Here is a 19,185-nt window from a genome sequence, read left to right as displayed (position 1 = left end):
GTGGGAGCGAGTAATGTGTTTGAGTGTTTTTTGGGGGTTTCGTCTGTTTTTGGTTTTCATGTGGGAAGGGCCCAGAGTTTGTACAATAAACCATTTTATTTATTCACATTGTCCATGTTTGATCTTTGAAGTGTTTGTTGCCTTAACCGGCTGAGGGCTTGCGGAGTGGCTGCAATCATGTTCTATCATTGACACAAGCCACTCCCTGACAGGGGGCCTAGAAGTGACGTTCAATAAGCCGCCGACGGGCGGCCCTTGGACCTTGTGCCTCCCTCCTGGGCTGGTACTCCTCGTCCTCGTCGTCCTCATGCTCCTCCTGCTCCTCCTCCTGAGGTGGTGGTCCAACGTGAGGTGGCAGTGCCTGAGTCCTGCAGATAGCCAGGTTGTGCAGCATGCAGCAAACGACGACGAATTGGGAGACTCGATCCTGCGAATGCTGGAGGGCTCCCCCGGAGCGATCGAGACAGCGGAACCATTGCTTGAGCACGCCGATTGTTTGTTCTTTGAGGTTCCTCGTCGCTTGATGGCTCTCGTTGTATGCCTCTTCAGCAGGGGTCGTGGGCGCGCGGAGCAGGGTCATGAGCCAGGTACACAAAGGATAGCCTTTGTCCCCGATAAGCCATCCTCTTGGGGGAGGCTGTGCCTGGAACATGTCAGCCACAGTTGTCTGTCGCAGGATAAAGGCATCGTGGCTGCTGCCTGGAAAGCGGGCATTGACAGCTAGGATGCGCTGCCTGTGGTCACACACCAGCTGTACATTGAGGGAATGGTAGCCCTTCCGGTTGCGGTAATCCTCAGCATGCTCAAGAGGTGCCCGCAAAGCCACATGCGTGCAGTCAATGGCGCCCTGCACCATGGGGAAACCCGCTATTCTTGCAAACCCCACTGCACGCTGCTGCTGCTTGTCCAGGGTCATGGGGAAGGAGATGAATTGATGTCTCCTTCTGAAAAGGGCTTCAGTCACCTGACGGATGCAGCAATGCACGGTGAACTGGGAGATGTTAGCGATGTCCCCAGTAGCAGATTGGAAGGAGCCGGAGGCATAGAAGTTGAGAGCCACCGTCACCTTCACTGCCACCGACAGAGACGTCCTGCGCATCAGCTGTGGCTGCAGATCTCTCTGAAGCAGCCGGCAGATGTCTGCAACCACCTCCCTTCAGAATCGCAGCCTCCTAAGACACATCGCGGCAGACATGGTCAGATAGGAGGTCTGCTGGCGGTATAGCCTGGGTGGGTAAGGCCTCAGTTGGCGACGCCTGTTGCCCCCTCTGCATCTAGCCAGGGCTGCCACTCTCTCACGGCGTCTGTAAGCCCTTCTGGCATAAGGCTCAAATTCAGCGTTGCCACCCAATGCAGCCCCCATTATATGCTGGCAAACACTGAGCTCTGAATGAAAGCAAAGATAATTGGTAAGCTCTGGCCTGAGCCAAAAATACCTGTCCAAGTGTCGGTCCAAACCAGTAAACTCTCCTCCTTGGTCTCTGTCCAAAAAACCGTTACACAAGAGTGAATGCTGCAAAATGGCTGGCCTTTATACTGCTGGGTAAGTGCCCTTTAATTTGCGCTCCCCACGGCCCGGCTGGGCTGTGTACCGTTCCACTTCACAGTCGCTCGGGCCGCCCAGCGCACAATGGGCCGGCTCGAGTGAAGTTCCGGTTCGGGGCGCACAAAAGGCGTTGCACTAGCAAATGACGTCATGATGTGCGCGCGCATTTGCGCCAGCGCTAAATGTGTACTGAAGTTGGGGCGAGGTGCAGATCGCGCTGCGCCCGGCCGCTAAGCGCCTAGCGCTCGAAATCTACTCCTCCTAAGGTGCTAACGGCTGCCGCGCCCAACTGAATTTCTAGGCCATTGCGTGGTACGTTGCTTTTGGGGTTAATCCATTGATTCGATGCTAATAAATGCACTTAATGAGACATTGCCTGGTCAATTATAGCTATTTATTTTAAGTCAGAGTCAATTTTTGCAATGTTATTTTGAAAATCTTCATTTCAATCATCTAAAATTTGTGCATTTTAAAAAAATGCAGAAAACCCAATCTTTAACACATTTCTTACAGCCCAGTTATCTTTATAACTGCAGTCATTTGGATTTATTAGCTTAGCATCCGTACATTTTAAATAAAAATGCATGTAATTATTGCATGTCATGGTTGCAGTTTCTGTATTTTGCTGTTGCATTCATTTTCAGTTGGAAACATAATGGCTATTCTAATCAGGAGCCAGAATGCAAGTGGGATTTCCCTCTCCCTAACACAGGGGCACAGAAGCGAATTGCACCGCTCCAAATGCTGACTGATCCCGGGACACGAAGGCTTTCAGACAGTTTCTGGTCCTTTCTGTCTCTGGTACCCCTAATAATAGTTTTGTCTGCCGAGCTAAATGTAGGTCGATTGATCTCTCATTGATCAAACAACTGTAACTTTCCTGGTGCATTTATTCCCATTCCATTTCTTGATCCCACAATGTATTCCCAATTATTCTTATAATAAACCCTGTATTCAGCTCCACAGGTAATTGAATTAGATTATATCATTGAATGTCGATAATAAGTTGCAGATTTTACCCCGAATTACAACAGCCTGCTGTTTTTGCTCCGAGCCTGATGTATAATTTCTCTGTTTATCTACCTTCCTCACAGTTAATTTAGTGACGATTGTGATCCTGTCTCGGGGAAAGTGCGGTCTCTCCAAATGTGTCACACGCTACCTGGTGGCCATGGCAGTGGTGGATCTACTGGTCATCATCCTCGACCTGATATTAAGGCATATTCCGATTGTTTATAGGGAACAGTTTAGCTTTGTGTCGTCCATCCCCATGTGTAATATCCATGGCGTCCTGCTTTTTGCAGCCACAGACTGTTCGGTCTGGTTCACCATCACTTTCACCTTTGATCGATATGTTGCCATTTGTTGCCAGAAGATGAAAACGACATATTGCACCGAGAAAACAGCGGCTGTGGTTCTGGGAACAGTGACTGTGCTGGGCTGTTTAAAGAACATCACCTGGTATTTTATGTTAACTTATAAATATGCGCTTGTGAACTACCCCTGGTTTTGCTTTATAATAATCGATGTTTGGTATTCACCGATCTGGGTTGCAATCGAGTTCGTTCATCATATCCTAAATCCGGGTGTCCCATTTGTTGTGATTCTGCTGCTGAATGCTGTCACTGTCAGACACATTTTAGTGGCCAGCAGAGCCCGCAGGAGACTCCGGCGTCCGAGCAGTGGGGAGAATCCCAGAGACCCAGAGATGGAGAGCCGCAGGAAGTCCATCATTTTACTGTTTGTTATCTCGGGCAATTTCATCTTGTTATGGGCAGTGTTTATGGTGTATTCTATATGGTACCGGATGTGGGAATTGGGGTATCGATCTGTACATCTACCTGTTTATGTACAAGAAATGGGATTCATGCTCCAGTTGCTGAGTTGCTGCACAAACACTGGGATTTATGCCGTGACCCAGACTAAGTTCAGAGCGCAGTTGAAAAATGTGGGGAAATATCCCTTTACTCTGATTGTAAAATTCATTAAAGGATGAGAAGAAGGGGGAATTTGCAGCCTGAGAGATTCCTAGGCCTGATATTTTGGCAAGTCGCTCTCCCCCGTCAGGGGGCCCAGTGATCTGGGACTTTAACATGCTCACTCACACACTGTCTGCACTGGGCTCCCTGTGATGGGCGCGGCCATCTGGCAGGCCCCATCTGGAAAGGCACCAGTGCCCTTGACAAAGATGGCCAACACCAACGCACTGCCTGAAGCAGCGCAACTCCTGCCTGCACCAAGATGGCGGCCGCCTTGCCCTAGACAAAAATGGCGGCGCCATTCAATGAACAAAGTAGCGGGTCACCGTCCCCCCCCACCCCGTACAAACATGGTGGCTGTTGGGGCCTATACCGTTGACGCCATTGATGTTTCTGCTTCCCAGAAGTGATGCCAAGTGTGTGACGGAGCATCCGGAGGGCGCAGCAGCTGGAGGTTTACTTAACTTGGGAGGGAGCAGCGAGAAGAAGTGGCCCGGCTGGGGCCTGCGTGGGCTGCATGAGCCCGAGTAGCCCAGCACCAGACAGCGTGTCCACCCGCCCGCCCACCGCCAGCTCACTGCCTGCTGGTCTCTCTCCACATATAGAATAGGCAGGATCTCCACGCTGTCCTTATAATTCGATATAAAACTTTAAAATCTATTTATTTATCTATCTATTTTTATCTCTTTGTAAATCTATATACCCTTTTATAACACTTTATAACCTTTTATAATCCATTATTAATCACGGGTTAGATACAGAGTCAAGCTCATCTACACTGTCCCAACAAACATTCCCAGGGCAAGTAAAGCACGGGTTAGACACAGAGTAAACTGCCCTTGACACCGTCCCGTCAAACACTCCAATCGCATGTACAGCCCATGTTAGATACAGATTAAAGCTCCCTCTGCACACTCCGATCTAACATTTCCAGGAACTGTACAGCACGGGTTAGATACAGAGTCAAGCTCCTTCTACGCTGATCCATCAACACTCCAAGAGCAGTTACATCACGTGTATATACTGAGTAAAGCTCCCTCTGTGCACTCCCATTGAATACTCCCAGGAAATGTACAGCATGGCTTAGATACTGATTCACGCTCTCTCTACACTGTCCCATGAACAGTGCAAGGGCAGGCTATATACAGAGAAAAGCTCCCTCTACTCACTCACTTTTAACACTTCTAATAAATGTATGGCACGGGTTAGATTCAGAGAAAAGCACTCTCTACATTGTCCCATAAACAGTCCCAGGACAGGTAAAACAGGGTTAGATAAAGAGTAAAGCTCCCCCTACAGTGTCCCATCAACGCTCCAAGGGCAGGAACATCTTGGGCTATATAGAATAAAGCTCGCTCTACACAATCCCTTCTAACACACCCAGGAATTTTACAGCACGGGTTAGATACAGAGTAAATCTCCCTCTACACTATCCTTCAGCACTCCGAGAGCTGTTACATCACGGCCCATATACAGAGTAAAGCTCCTTCTGCACACTCCCTTCTAACATCCCCAGGAAAGGTACAGCACGGGTTAGATCCAGATTAAAGCTCACTCTAAATTGTTCAAGCAAACGCTCCCAGGGCTGGTACAGCGCAGGTTGGATACAGAGTAAAGTTCCCTCTACACTGTCCCATCAAACACTCCCAGGGATGGTACAGCACGGGTTTGATACAGAGCATAGCTCCCTCTACAATGAACCTTCAAACACTCCCAGGGCAGGAACAGCACGGGTTGGATAAAGGGTAAAGCTCCCTCTACACTGCCCCTTCAAGCAGTCCCAGGGATGAGAGAGCACAGGTTAGATACAGAGTATAGCTCCCTCTACAATGACCCTTCAAACACTCCCAGGGCTGAAACAGCACAAATTAGATACAGAGTAAAGCTCCCTCTATACTGTTCCATCAAACACTCCCATGGCAGGTACATCATGGTTCAGTTATGTCATGGTGGCGGCCACGTTGACTGAGACATCAACACTGAATATCAGATGTCACGGATTTATTAATCATCCAATAATTAAACACATTTCAGTCACTGCTTCTGATTAAATCTTGCGAGTTTTAGCCTGAGAATTGAAATGTGTTACAGTCCCGAGCCCGGTGTACAGATTGGTCAGATCTTAACCGCATCCAAGGTATCAGTCCCAGCACCCTCTTTTATTACCGTCTCCTTACTCCTTCTACATGACAATTAGCCTGTTTCATAGTTACATCAAGAGGTGTCCTGGATAATGTTTCAGTGACCACTGATTTAAATTCTGTCCTTGTACCTACAGATTCCTAAGTTCCATTTACTTCAATGACCATGCCCAATTGCGCAGTTCCAGACTCTTGTCTTTCTCAGGCAGGTGCTTATCATTTCTAAATTGTCTCGCTGTTCAGCAACACCTCAATTAATAGAAAATCTATGCCTTGTTTGAAAACCACTCCATGCCCTGGACCCTCACTATCTCTGTAAGTTGTTCCAGCACCACTGATATCGCTGCATTCCTCTGATTCTGTCCACTTTCAGAACACCTCGCCGATTTTAACCAATCCACCATTGGCGTCCACTTCCCCATGCCACCCAACTGCCACCGTTTGCCTAGGCCCTGATCTCAGCCATTCCGTCCCTAAAACCCATTGCTTCTACCTCCTCCTGTAAGATGTTCTTTAAAACTTGTCTTAATATCTCCTTGTTTGCTTCGGTAAAACATATTGGATGTCGCGAGGCTCTGTATAAAGCTATGTAAAAGCTTTGCTTCTTTCTTGCTATCTTCCTATGTCTCCGTTTAAGTTCGTCAAACAGCTGGTTACAACCTTAGAATTGCCGTCTAGTTCTCAATGTGTGAAGATATCAACATTGAAGTATCTAACGTCCTACTTAACAAACAAAGGCTAAAAGCTGACATTACTACTATATAAAGAAACCCCATCACCAGTGTTACATTAACAAACTGCAGGGCAATCTGATTAAACTTTCCTTACAAAACAACTTTTTACAAACCCATTTACAGACATTTTAAACACATTTACAACACTTTTAAACAACACAAAACCTCCACGCACGAAACCCATTCCAACCCACACACCATAACACCACTCCTAGACCCTGTCACTTGGGAACAAACCAGAGACATACATCCCACACCACCCCTTACCCTATCCCACCCACTCACATCATCCCACACAAACACCTCACAATATCCCACACCACCCGTTCACCGCAACCCAAGCCCTCACCACATCCCACACCACCACATCACCCTACACCACCCCAACACCTCAACACACCAAGCTCACACACTCACCACATCCCACCCCACCCACTCACCCAAGCCCCTCCCCTCATCCCATCCCACCACACACGCTCACCCCATCCCACCCCACCCCTCATCAAATCGCATACCCGCAACCAAGACCAGCCCTTCAAAGCATCCCACCCCAACCCCTCACCAACTCCGATGCCTTCACCACAACCCAGACATTCACTCCATCCCTCCCCACCCCCTCACCCCATCCCACCCCACCGCATCAGCCTATCCAATCTACACACCCCATCTGAACCAAAACCCTCACCACGCCCCAAAGCATCCCCTCACCACATGCCATCCCCTCACCCAACACCACCCCACGCCCTCACCCCTCCCACCCCAAACCCTCACCCGATTCCACCCCACACCTTCACACCATTCCACCCCAGCCACTCACCCCATCCCTCCCCACAACCTCACCCCATCCCACCACACTACCATATCCCACTCCCTCACCCCACCCCACCAGATCAACCACCCCACCACACCAACTCACACCAGCCCAAACCACCAGCTCATCAAATCCCACCACCGCACCCCAACACATTCCCTCACCACATCGCACATCCTGACCCCACCCAACTCCCTCAACACATCCCAACCCTCACCAAACCCCAGCCCACCCACTCACCCCACCCGAAACCACCCACTCACCACAGGCCATCCCCTCACCCAACCCCAACTCATCCCCTCACCCAATTACAACTCACGCCCTCAGACAACCGACCCCAAACCCTCACAACATCACACCCACCCCCTCATACAATTCCACCCCAACCCCTTATCCCATCCCACACCAGCCACCACAACACCTCACCACATCCCACCCCACCCCCTCACACGATGCCACCCCACCACCTTAACCCATTCAACCTCAGCCCCTCAACACATCCCACCCCACCTCAACCCATAACCCCAATCCATCACCACACCAAAGCACTCCAACCCATCCCACCTCTCCACCTCACACCACTCTAGACCCCCATCCCTCACCAACCCCTCACCCCATTCCATGATTCACCCCACACACCTGACCACACCGACCCGACCGCACCATCACACCGCAACCCCTCACCCATCGCACCGCCTCACCCCACTCACCCAGATTATCACCTATCCCAACCCAACCTCTCACTTCACCCCACACTCCCCCTCACCCCATTCCACACATCCCCCTCACCTCACCCAACCCAATCCGCACTCCCCAGTCCACCCCCTCACCACATCCAGCCCATCACCCAATCTCACCCCAAGCCTTCACCTCACCTCACCCACTCATCCCTTTCCACTCCCTCACCGCACCCACCCCAACCCATCACCCCACCCAACCCACTCTGTCACCACACCCCACACACACACACCACCCCACTCCCTCACCCCATCCCGCACCCCCTCAAAAGAACATAAGAAAATAAGAGCATAAGACATAGGAGCAGAAGTCTGTCATCTGGCCCCAAGAGCCTGGAGCACCATTCAATCTTGGCTTGAAATTCTCTTTCCTACCCGCTCCCAATAAACGCTGACTCTCTTATCGTTAAAAAAATCTGTCTATCTCCAAATTTAATATACTCAATGACCCAGTGTCCACAGCTCTCTGGTGAAGAGAGTTCCAAAGATTCACGACACTCTGAGAGAAGAAATTTCTGCTAATTTCCTGTTTACAAAGGTGCCCCTTATTCTCAAATTATGCCCCGTAGTTCTAGATTCCACCACGAGGGGAAACATCCTCTCTGCATCTACCCTGTGAAGCCCCAATAGAAACTTATATCTTTCATTGAGATCCCCTCTCATTTTTCTAAACTCCAATGAGTATAGGCCAAACCTACTCAAGCTTTCTTCATAAGACAGCCTTCAGCTCCGGAATCAGCCTCATGAACCTTCTTAGTGTAGGGGGTTTCTCTTGCCCGTTCTGGTCTCCTACCAGGCTTCATGCAATAATTACCCTTGAGTGGTTCGACCCACTCTTCCCTACGGTTCTAGACCTTGGACTTAGGTGCAGGGAACTGTAGTGCAGAGAAAAACTCAATAGACCAGGTTGAATAGCACGAAATGGATGCTTTTATTATTAAACAGTTTGCAGCATTATAAAATACATGTCATAAGCACAGATTAAAGTAAGTACAAGCATATACATATCTATAAACTTAACTCTATGGAAATGGGAACACACGGCACATCGAAAAAGGGAAAACACATTACGATTACCCTTAACCCCCTCCCCTAGACCTAGCTTAAGTTTCGACTTGAGGAACTCGGGATCATCCTCAGCACTCTCAGAATCGCGAAAAGGGGGGGGTTCGCAGCCTTTTTTGGCACCGCTTTCCGTCGTCACGTGGATTTGGAAACTTCTGGCGCAGCTTGTTCTTCTTACGCGATGCAGCAGCAGATACAGCCTTGATGAGCGCTCGTCATGGATGGATCGGTTAAAAGTTGTTGAAGAACCGGATACACACGGGAAAGTCCATTACTGGAAAGCTGAGAATGGGATGTTGAGGCACGGGAGTGCTAGGCCCAGAGTGTCCTTTTATTTCTCCCTCCGGCCTGGCTCGTCGGTTTTCCTGAGGGTGTCTTCTCCTTTGGCCTGGGTCATCGATGATCTCCCGACAAAAGTACCCGGGCCACCCTCGCCGTCTTCCCGTTGTGGCCAAGCCTTGCCTGGCCGAACACCAACCACGCTGCCTTAACCGAAGAGTCCGTCCCGAAACGTGAATCTGAAGCGAAGCGCCGAAGCGTAGTCCCAAGCGTTGAAGAAATGAAAACCGAAGTGAAGCCCCGAAGCCAAGCCCTGATGGACCTTTCAATCCACAGTTATACCTTGTTGGGACAGTCTTATCTCCCGCCAAATCATAGTCCAGTCTTTGTAATATTTTTGGCGGGCAGAAATCTCTGCAGGGGCGCTTTGTCTTGTAACGGGAGCCGGTGATAGCTTAACTGGCCTTCCTGGCCGATAATGTCTTTTTCTTTGTCACCGTAACTCGGTTCGTATATTGATCGGTCTGGAGATTGCCCTTGATGGCTGTTAAACGGTTTTTCCTTTGTACAGTAAATGGGTTTAAGTATTCATTCAAAAGTCCGCCCATTTCTTGATGGGCCCCATCCTGTTACCTGAAACTGTCTTGTACTTAGAATCCAATTAATATGTATGCTCAGTTCCCTGAGTTTCGTTTTCCCGATACTGGCTTTCGCGGGCTTACTGTCCTCAATCCACAAGCCTGTCTGGCTTGCAGTAACAGAAATCAAATGGTCCCAGAAACTGATCACGAGGTCCGGCGGCCATTTTGTATGCCCTTTTTATCAAAGGTTTTTCTGTACAAGCTTCTTTTGGTCAATAAAACTGTTTTATTACCCCTGTTTTGTTGCGTGATTAAATTACTGAAAATTTCGAATCTTACAGTCCTCCCTGTGATACTGATAGCCTGCTTAAAGTATCAATAATCCTTGGTGAGCAAATTTTCCCTGATTCCTCACATCCAAACATTCCTGGTAATTAACTATCTATGACCCCCACGACACATGCAGTTCCCATTTCAGAAGAATTACCTTGTGTACAGTTGGACAATCATAGGCAGTACTACCTCAAACTATAACACATTCATCTTTCAGATGTGAAGGGGGCCAATGCCCCTTGCACCACCTGCATACACCTTTTATTAATCAAACAAAACAAAACTTCACCAACGGCTATAACACTACAGTATTCACACACTTAAATCATGCTGTGGCTGAAATCCAAAAATGGAGGGACGCTTTAACTTTTAATACTAGCCGCTTACACTGGGGTGTCCTCTTCCCCCACTCGTACATAGCGTTCTCTCCATTCTCCTGTGTTCTCGTGCCTCTGGAGGCGTTTGCCTCTCTTGCAATGCACGAACAGTAAAAATATTACAATTAAAACCTGACACACTATTGGATGTGGGATGCTATTCTAATCCAGGCCAGGATCTCTATATTAGTGAACAGGTCCCACCATGGTGGGATGACTATGTCCAATATGTCTTTCCCTATCTCTAATGTCTTCTGCTCCAGTGTGTAGAAATGCTTCTGTGAAACTATAACGGCTTTTAAAATCTTGGTGAGGTGTTCGGGGAGAGGGGGAATGACATAACCAAAATGCGCGATGAATCGCTGCAAGTCCATGAAATTCTCTTTTACAGTGAGGTGAACGGTGGAGGGTGCAGGAATGGGGACAATTCGTTGTTGTGCCACTTGAACTTCAGCCCTGGGTTTGAAACAGAAACTGCTGTCACTGACCGGACACCACTCGTGCTGTCCGTGGCGGTAGTGAGGCGCTGCAGTGGTGACACAGTATGTCCCACATCCGATATATGCTACCTGCGGGGGCACATGGTCCTTTGCCATTGCCTCCATGGTGCAATTTATCGGCTTCGCGCTAGCGGCTCTGAACCCGCACTGTGGTTTCAAAAAGGCATTAAAGTGCTGGGGACACAGGATGATGTGTGCTCCCCGGCTTCGACACACCGAGAGGTCAGTGCCTGTCATTGTACGCTCCCATCTGATGACATAAGGCGGGACCACTGCGTAATGAATGTGCGCATCCCCCTGGATGACTCCTATGTTCTCCACCCTGTATACCAGGGCGGGCCTTGCTGCGGGACCCAACACTGGCATCCTTACCACTATTCCCATAATATTATGGTTTGAGCGTCCGCAGTCCACTGGGACTGGGTATGCTTCTGCAGCTAGTCTGAGCTGGCACAGGCTTAATGCATTGTCAAAAGGGTGGAGCACTTGCAAGTGCTTGTTGCTGATCCAGGACGGGACCAAACCTTGTTTTAAATCCTCCAGATTACTGCGGCCCTCGCTCAGTAACCACGCCCCATATAGCACACAGGCCTCGTTCTGCACAGCCTGATCAGACGCATTCCGATCCTCCTTAATGAGCGCATTTACCGTTCTAGCGTGTTTCTCCAGCTCAGCAATTATTTCTTTTAAGTGTAGTGTCATGGCTTGGTCCTCATGTAGCTCAGAACCCACTACCTTATTCTCACTTGTCAGTATGTTCCTTAACTGGGCCTTTAAACCATTGATCTGTGTCTGCAGCTCCACGTTGTCTAGAGCGTTGACAACAGACGTTCCGGTGTTAAAAGCAGTGAAAATGTCATTTAAAGTGATGCGCTATCAATTACTCATAAAAGACTGAGAGTTAAGAGAGTAACTAAAGGCTTTTATTAGCAAAGAACAGAGCATGCCTCTCGTGGTTGACTGTGTTCTAAGAAGGCAGGGGGCTGCAGGTCAATCACCTTTATACCTGGGCCTGTGTGGGTGGAGCCAGCCGAGACATGTTGAGGCATGCATAGGTACAACAGTGTGTAATAACAATAACAACAACAACAACAACAGTGGTTTACCACATTCACCCCTTGTTTAAAATTGAGTCCGGCGGGGTGAAGTGTACTAAAGGTTCGTGTAAGTAAGTCTATCAGGTGGCCTTGTATGCCGTCCTGATCGTCGTGGTGGCGGCGGTGATGGTGCAGCATCCAACGTTGAGTCTGGCGTCTCATTGAGTGGTTGGGTGGTCAATGACGGGTCCTGGGGCTGCGGCATGCCGTCTAGCGGGGTTGGGTTGTGGGTAGTGGTGGATGGCAATGGTAGTGTTTCAGGGGCACCCAAGGGTGCGAGATCTCGTGTGGGGGCTGTGTTCTCCCGCCCGTCCGGGTACGCTACGTAAGCGTACTGGGGGTAGGCGTGAGTAGTGGTGGATGGCGAGGGGGGTGTTTCGGGAGCACCCGAAGGTGCGAGGTCTCGTATGGAGACTGTGTCCTCCCGCCCGTCCGGGTACACCACGTAAGCATACTGAGGGTTGGCATGGAGGAGGCTCACCCTCTCGACCAGGGGGTCCGTCTTATGGGACCTCACGTGCTTCCGCAGTAGGACGGGTCCTGGAGAAGTCAGCCATGTCGGTAACGAGATCCCCGATGTGGACTTCCTGGGGAAGGAGAACATTCTCTCGTGAGGGGCAGCATTGGTGGCTGTACAGAGCAGTGACCGAATGGAATGGAGCACCGCAGGGAGGACTTCCTGCCAGCGAGAGGTCGGAAGGCACTTAGATTTCAAGTTTAAAAGGACTGCCTTCCAGACCGTCGCATTCTCCCTTTCCACCTGGCCATTCCCCCGGGGGTTGTAGCTGGTGGTCCTGCTTGTAGCGATACCTCTCGAGAGCAGGTACTGCTGGAGTTCGTCGCTCATAAAGGATGAGCCCCTGTCGCTATGAATATAGCTAGGGAAACCGAACAAGGTGAAGAGGTCATTCAGACATTTAATGACCGTGGTACTGGTCATGTCTGAGCAAGGGATGGCAAACGGGAAACGGGAGTACCCATCAGTTATGTTGAGGAAGTACACATTGTGGTTGGAGGAGGGGAGGGGCCCTTTAAAATCGATGCTCAGCCGTTCAAAGGGGCGCGTAGCTTTGATCAGGCTTGCTCTGTCTGGCCTATAAAAATGCGGTTTGCACTCTGCACAGATTTGGCAGTTCCTGGTCATGGTCCTGACCTCCTCGATGGAGTAGGGCAGGTTACGGGATTTGATGAAGTGAAAAAACCTGGTGACCCCCGGGTGGCAGAGGTCATTGTGGAGGGTCTTCAGTCTATCGACCTGCGCGTTGACGCATGTACCACGTGATAGGGCACCTGGGGGCTCATTGAGTTTCCCGGGCCGGCACAAGATATCGTAATTGTAGGTGGAGAGTTCGATTCTCAACCTCAAGATCTTATCGTTCTTGATTTTGCCCCTCTGCTTATTATAAAACATAAAAGCTACTGAACGCTGGTCAGTGAGCAGGGTAAATCGTTTTCCGGCCAGGTAATGCTTCCAATATCGCACCGCTTCCACAATGGCCTGGGCCTCCTTTTCGACAGAGGGGTGTCGAATCTCGGGGCCCTGGAGGGTCCTTGAGAAAAAGGCCACGGGTCTCCCCGCCTGGTTAAGGGTTGCAGCTAGGGCAAAGTCGGATGCGTCGCTCTCCACTTGGAAAGGGATGGACTCATCCACTGCGTGCATTGTGGCCTTCGCAATATCTCCTTTTATGAGAGTGAAGGCTGCACAGGCCTCTGCTGTCAGGGGGAAGGAGGTGGACTTGATGAGGGGTCTGGCTTTGTCCGCATAGTTGGGCACCCACTGAGCATAGCACGAGAAAAACACTAGGCATGTCTTCAGTGCTTTTTGGCAGTGGGGGAGGGGGAGCTCCATAAGGGGGCGCATCCTGTCGGGGTCGGGGCCGATGACTCCGTTCTCCACTAAGCAGCCGGGAATGGCAAGGCGCGTGGTGCGAAACATACATTTGTCCTTGTTGTATGTTAGATTCAGCCGCTGGGCCGTACGGAGGAATTTCTCTAGGTTAACATCATGGTCCTGCTGGTCGCGGCTGCAGATGGTGACGTTGTCTAGATAGGGGAAAGTGGCCTGGAGCGCGTTCTGGTTGACCATCCGGTCCATCTCCCGTTGGAAGACTGAAACCCTGTTGGTGACGCCGAAGGGAACTCTGAGGAAGTGGTAGAGACGACCGTCAGCTTCAAAAGCTGTGTACTGGCGGTCCTCAGCCCTGATGGGGAGCTGGTGGTATGCCGACTTCAGATCAATCGTCGAGAACACCCGCTATTGTGCTATCTGATTGACCATGTCAGATATGTGGGGGATTGGGTATGCATCTAGCTGGGTGTAGCGATTGATCGTCTGGCTGTAGTCAATAACTAGGCGCTGTTTTTCGCCAGTCTTCACTACCACCACTTGTGCTCGCCATGGGCTGGTGCTACTTTCAATAATCCCTTCCTTCAGGAGTCTTGCTACCTCGGATTTAATGAAGCTCCTATCCCCAGCACTGTAACGCCTGCTTTTGGTAGCGATGGGCTTAGAGTCGCGGGTGAGGTTAGCGAACAAGGAGGGGGGGTACTTTAATGGTGGAGAGGCTGCAAATGGTGCGCGGCGGGCGATTTAAAAGCTGCTGGCTGCAGACTGTGAGTGGGGGGAGGGGTCCGTCATACGCTAATGTGACACTCTTAAGGTTGCACTGAAAATCCAACACCAGTTGAATGGCAGCGCAAAGATGGGGCAGGACCAGGAGTTAAAATTTTTGTATTCTGTGCCCCTTACTGAAAGGGTCACTACAGAGTAGCCACCGACGTCCGCTGACTGGGCTTTGGAAGCTGAAGAGATCCGATGTCGCGTCGGCAGGACCGGGAGAGAGTAACTGCGCACCGTGTCGGGGTGGAAAAAGCTTTCCGTGCTCCCGCTGTCAAAAAGGCAGGTGGTGGCGCAGCCATTTACCTTAATGTCCATCATGGACCTGGACAGTTCATGAGGGAGAGATTGGTCCAACATCACGGAGGCCAGCGTATGATCGAGCGAGTCGATGTGGTCGTCAGATGAGGCGGTGGTTGAGCCCGGGTCCCCCGTGGTTGAAGTTGGAGACGTCCGAGATGGCGGACAAAATGGCGGCGCCCATGGTCCCGATCCCCACGTGGCTGGGGGAGCCCAAGATGGCGGACAAGATGGCTGCCCCCACGGTTCGCACGCGGCGCTGCTGGCGTTAGCGGTTTTTCCTTTGCAGGCGCTGACATAGTGTCCTTTCTTCCCGCAGCCGGAGCAGGTAGCGTTTCTCGCCGGGCAGCGTGCTCTGGGGTGTTTTGCCTGGCCACAAAAATAACATTTCTGTGCCTTGGACATCGCAGCAGCAGTTGAAGGTGGCGGTCCCATGACCCAAGGTTGTGGCGTCCACGTTGCGGAGCGGTTAGGGGAGAAGGCGTCCATATTCCTGTGGGTCGCGTCGAGCGAGAGCGCGAGGGACACTGCCTTTCTCAGGTCCATTTCTCCCTTTTCCAACAGCCTCTGCCGGGAGTAGTCGGACCTTAGACCCGCAACGAAAGCATCTCGGATCAGTCCCTCCGTGTGTGCTGCGGCTGATCCTTCTTTGCAATCGCAGTCTTGGCCGAGTGTCTGTAGTGCCCGTAGGAAGGCCTCCACCAGTTCCCCGGGCTGCTGTCTGCGGGATCTTAAGAGGTGCCGGGCATAGACCATATTTACCGGGCGTGCGTATTGCCCTTTTAGCAGACCGATAGCCGCCGCGTAGGTCGTCGCGTCCTGGATTATTGTATAAACTTGGTGGCTCACCTTTGAGGCCAGGATTTCCAACATGTTTTCGTCCAGGATCACAGTTGAGGCTTGCAGGTAGGCCTCAAAGCAACGCAGTCAATGCGCGAATTTGGTAGCTGAACCCGCTTCTTGCGGGTCTAGGTCCAGGCATATTGGTCTGAGGGCTCGCAGCAGCTCCTGTTGCTCAGCGTTTGGTGCAGCAGCCTGCTGTTCAGCGTTTGGTGCAGCAGCCTGCTGTTCAGCGTTTGGTGCAGCAGCTCCTGTTGCTCAGCGTTTGGTGCAGCAGCCTGCTGTTCAGCGTTTGGTGCAGCAGCCTGCTGTTCAGCGTTTGGTGCAGCAGCCTGCTGTTCAGCGTTTGGTGCAGCAGCCTGCTGTTCAGCGTTTGGTGCAGCAGCCTGCTGTTCAGCAAATGTCGACATTTTGTTTTTGCGAATAAAATTGATGCGCTATCAATTACTCATAAAAGACTGAGGCCTACAAATTGAGTTTTGGCGCAGCCAGGGCTTTAGCGCCGGAAGTTAGTGCTAGCGCTAAGTCCCCCTGTGCGCGCCAAAAATTCAGTAGCGCCGCGCCCAAACGGCTGCCGGCGCTACTGGAGGGTTTCAGCGCCTCCCAATGGGCGCTAACTGCCCCATTGCGGCGCTGTTCCGGCGCTGCGGCACCCGATGCGGTGCGGCAGGCTGGGGACGTGCAGGCCTCCTCCTCCCGTTAAGGAGGAGCTGCCTGCACCCGGCCGCGGCCCGCGCAAATCAGCATAAAAATGAGCCCGGCACCTCGGACAAGTGCCGGGCTTGCATCTGTTCCGGGGGGTGGGGTGGGAGAAGTCCGGGGAGGGAGCTGCGGGCAGGCGGCTGGCGGGAAAGTGGCCGGCCGCGGCGGGGCCTTTAATGCGCCGGCGCAAACTGGAGTAAGGCACCTCTGACAGAACGTTGCTTGCGGCTGCCACGGGTGAGGCGGCCGCAACTCAATTTCGGAGTTCGGGCGGGTTACCACGGCAACCGGGACGCTGCGCACACCGATGACGTCATCGGTGCCGGCGCAGCGCTACCGGTGCAACGCCGATTTAGGGCCCCAGGGAATTTTTAACCTGGCCATAACTCTGGCGCTAGTCCCTCTAGCGCCTCAAAAGCGGTGCTAAGGCAACTGAATTTCTAGGCCTGAGAGTTAAGAGAGTAACTAAAGGCTTTTATTAGCAAAGAACAGAGCATGCCTCTCGTGGTTGACTGGGTTCCAAGAAGGCAGGGGGCTGCAGGTCAATCACCTTTATACCTGGGCCTGTGTGGGTGGAGCCAGCCGAGACATGTTGAGGCATGCATAGGTACAACAGTGTGTAATAACAACAACAACAACAACAACAACAACAACAGTGGTTTACCACATGCAGTACCCCTTCTTTGCCTTCCTACCCGATCGAAGACTTCCTGTGGTGTGGTGTACAATTTGGCTTTGTCGATGTCGGCAAAGTCAAACTCTTAAAATTGTCTGAACATTCGGGTTAACAGGACCTGGTACAATTGTTCCATTTCCCTGGGACACCACTCCGGCAATCGTACCTCAGTGAGGTTTAAAATCACTGAGGCCACCGCATAGTGTACCCCTTGGTACAGCACCTGACCGGTGGGTACCAATACTAAACCATTCCCGGGTCCCTTTGTGGTGGTGGGGCACCCTTCCTTCTGGGCTAGCGCTACCGGAATCGTGGGCAGGGGCTTGCGTGGGCGGGTGATGAGTTCAGTGGTGTTTACTCGAATCGGGGAGTATGGGGCTCCGCACGCCTGAGTGCTGACATCCCATCTCATCCCCTTTCCTTCATCCTGCCACTGCCTCTGGAAAAAGATGGATATGCCCTTGGGGCAAACGTGTTTTGAACCCCACATACAGACATATATGCCTTCATCTGGTTCTCACCATTTGTCTCAACACACAAGTAATTGTCCGTGAGTCCCCGTAATTGTCCGATGGGAATTGTTACCCAGTCGTTCCCACTCGATAGTAGAGTTCTTCATGTCCTTCCCCAGCTTTCGTAACCACCACCATCTACTTAACGGTACGTTCCCATTACACACCAAACAGATCCTCTTTCCCACAGTAACGCTGACTCTGGGTGCAAGGATCCTCACCCGAGGGCACATTAACGAAGTCTCTTGGTAGGCGAAACCGAAATTGCTGGAGTATTCCGTAGAATTCGTCCCCAGCCATCCAGGCCATCTTCCTTGGTGGAAATAGGTGGCGGTTTCCTCAACCTCTCGCTTCCCCGTCCCATCCATCATGATGGGGGCTGTGTCCCCGGAACATCCGAACACGATGACGTCCTTGGTGCAGCCCCGGTAGGCCAGCCCGCACCCGATCGCCGCGAGTATCACGAGAATCCTCGCCATTGTATTCCTGGTTTCTGTAACCGATAAGATGATGTAGCCAGGCTCCCAATAGGTGCTGGCTTAATTAAACAGACGCGCGGGTTCTCTGACCCCACTTCCAAACAACCACACATTCTGGGCAGACTCCGAAAACTACCTTTTAAACATCCCCATCATCTTAAACTTTACACACCTTAAACTATCATTACAATTACCTAACTTAACTCATCATTTCCTAACACCTATGTACAGCGCCGCCCTCCTCCAGGCGACCTACTTAATTCCTGTGAGGGCTGCAGCGTGCCGCTCCCTGTGGTGGGGCTGTACTGACCTTCGGCTTTGATCCCCCGCAGCCTGTCGCTGCTGAACGGGAATCATGCCTTTCTTGGGCTGCTCTGTACCGAGGTTGGGGAAGATAGGGAGAGTTGGATCATTGCTTTCTGGGCTGGGGCGTTCGAGTCGACCTACGAGGGTCTGCCTTGGGTGAGGCTCCCAGGGCTGATGGACCGGGGGTTGGGGCTTTCACCGTCACAGCCTGTGGTTCCACAACAGCTGCCGGCTCCGGCTCCCTTCCCTCAGGCTCCGCCCCCCCGGGGCCAGGATTTGTGGCATCCGACTCCACCTCACCTGTCCCTACAGGCAGTGAGTCGCCGCCCCCAATCCCTGCCTCCCCTAAGCTTGAGTCGAGGGCGGGATCTTCGTCCTCTGACTCTTCCTCCTCCATGATTGGGTCAAGGGTGGTGTCGAGCTGTTCGGGCTCTTCCCCATCCGAATCCCAAATCAGAGGGGAGACCTCCCACTTCAATGGGATGACTCCTCCTTTCACGCAGGCTACTGTTCCAGCCTGTGTGGTATGTGACTCTGTCGCAGGCTGAGGATTTTTGTCCTCAGACCTGGCCA

The 19,185-nt window shown here is 51.5% G+C and overlaps 1 protein-coding gene across 1 annotated transcript; it reads left to right on the top strand.

Moving 5' to 3' along the window:
* The first annotated feature begins 2,717 nt into the window (after nucleotides 1–2,717).
* On the top strand, nucleotides 2,718–3,542 carry LOC147091463 (uncharacterized). Its single transcript, XM_085976603.1, has one exon. It carries the CDS (start codon nucleotides 2,718–2,720, stop codon nucleotides 3,540–3,542), a length of 825 nt encoding a protein of 274 aa, XP_085832729.1.
* The last annotated feature ends 15,643 nt before the right edge of the window (nucleotides 3,543–19,185 follow it).

This window comes from Somniosus microcephalus, unplaced genomic scaffold (genome assembly GCF_052327205.1).
Source record: "Somniosus microcephalus isolate GS21.2 unplaced genomic scaffold, FLI_Smic_1.0 unresolved_chr3, whole genome shotgun sequence".
NCBI classification, from domain to species: Eukaryota; Metazoa; Chordata; class Chondrichthyes; order Squaliformes; family Somniosidae; genus Somniosus; species Somniosus microcephalus.
Note: the sequence above shows the minus strand (reverse complement) of the source record. Positions and strands in the feature narration are given on the sequence as shown.

Coding starts and splice junctions, on each gene's coding strand:
- LOC147091463 (XM_085976603.1), top strand. CDS start 2,718: ATGGCAGTGGTGGATCTACTGGTCATCATCCTCGACCTGATATTAAGG.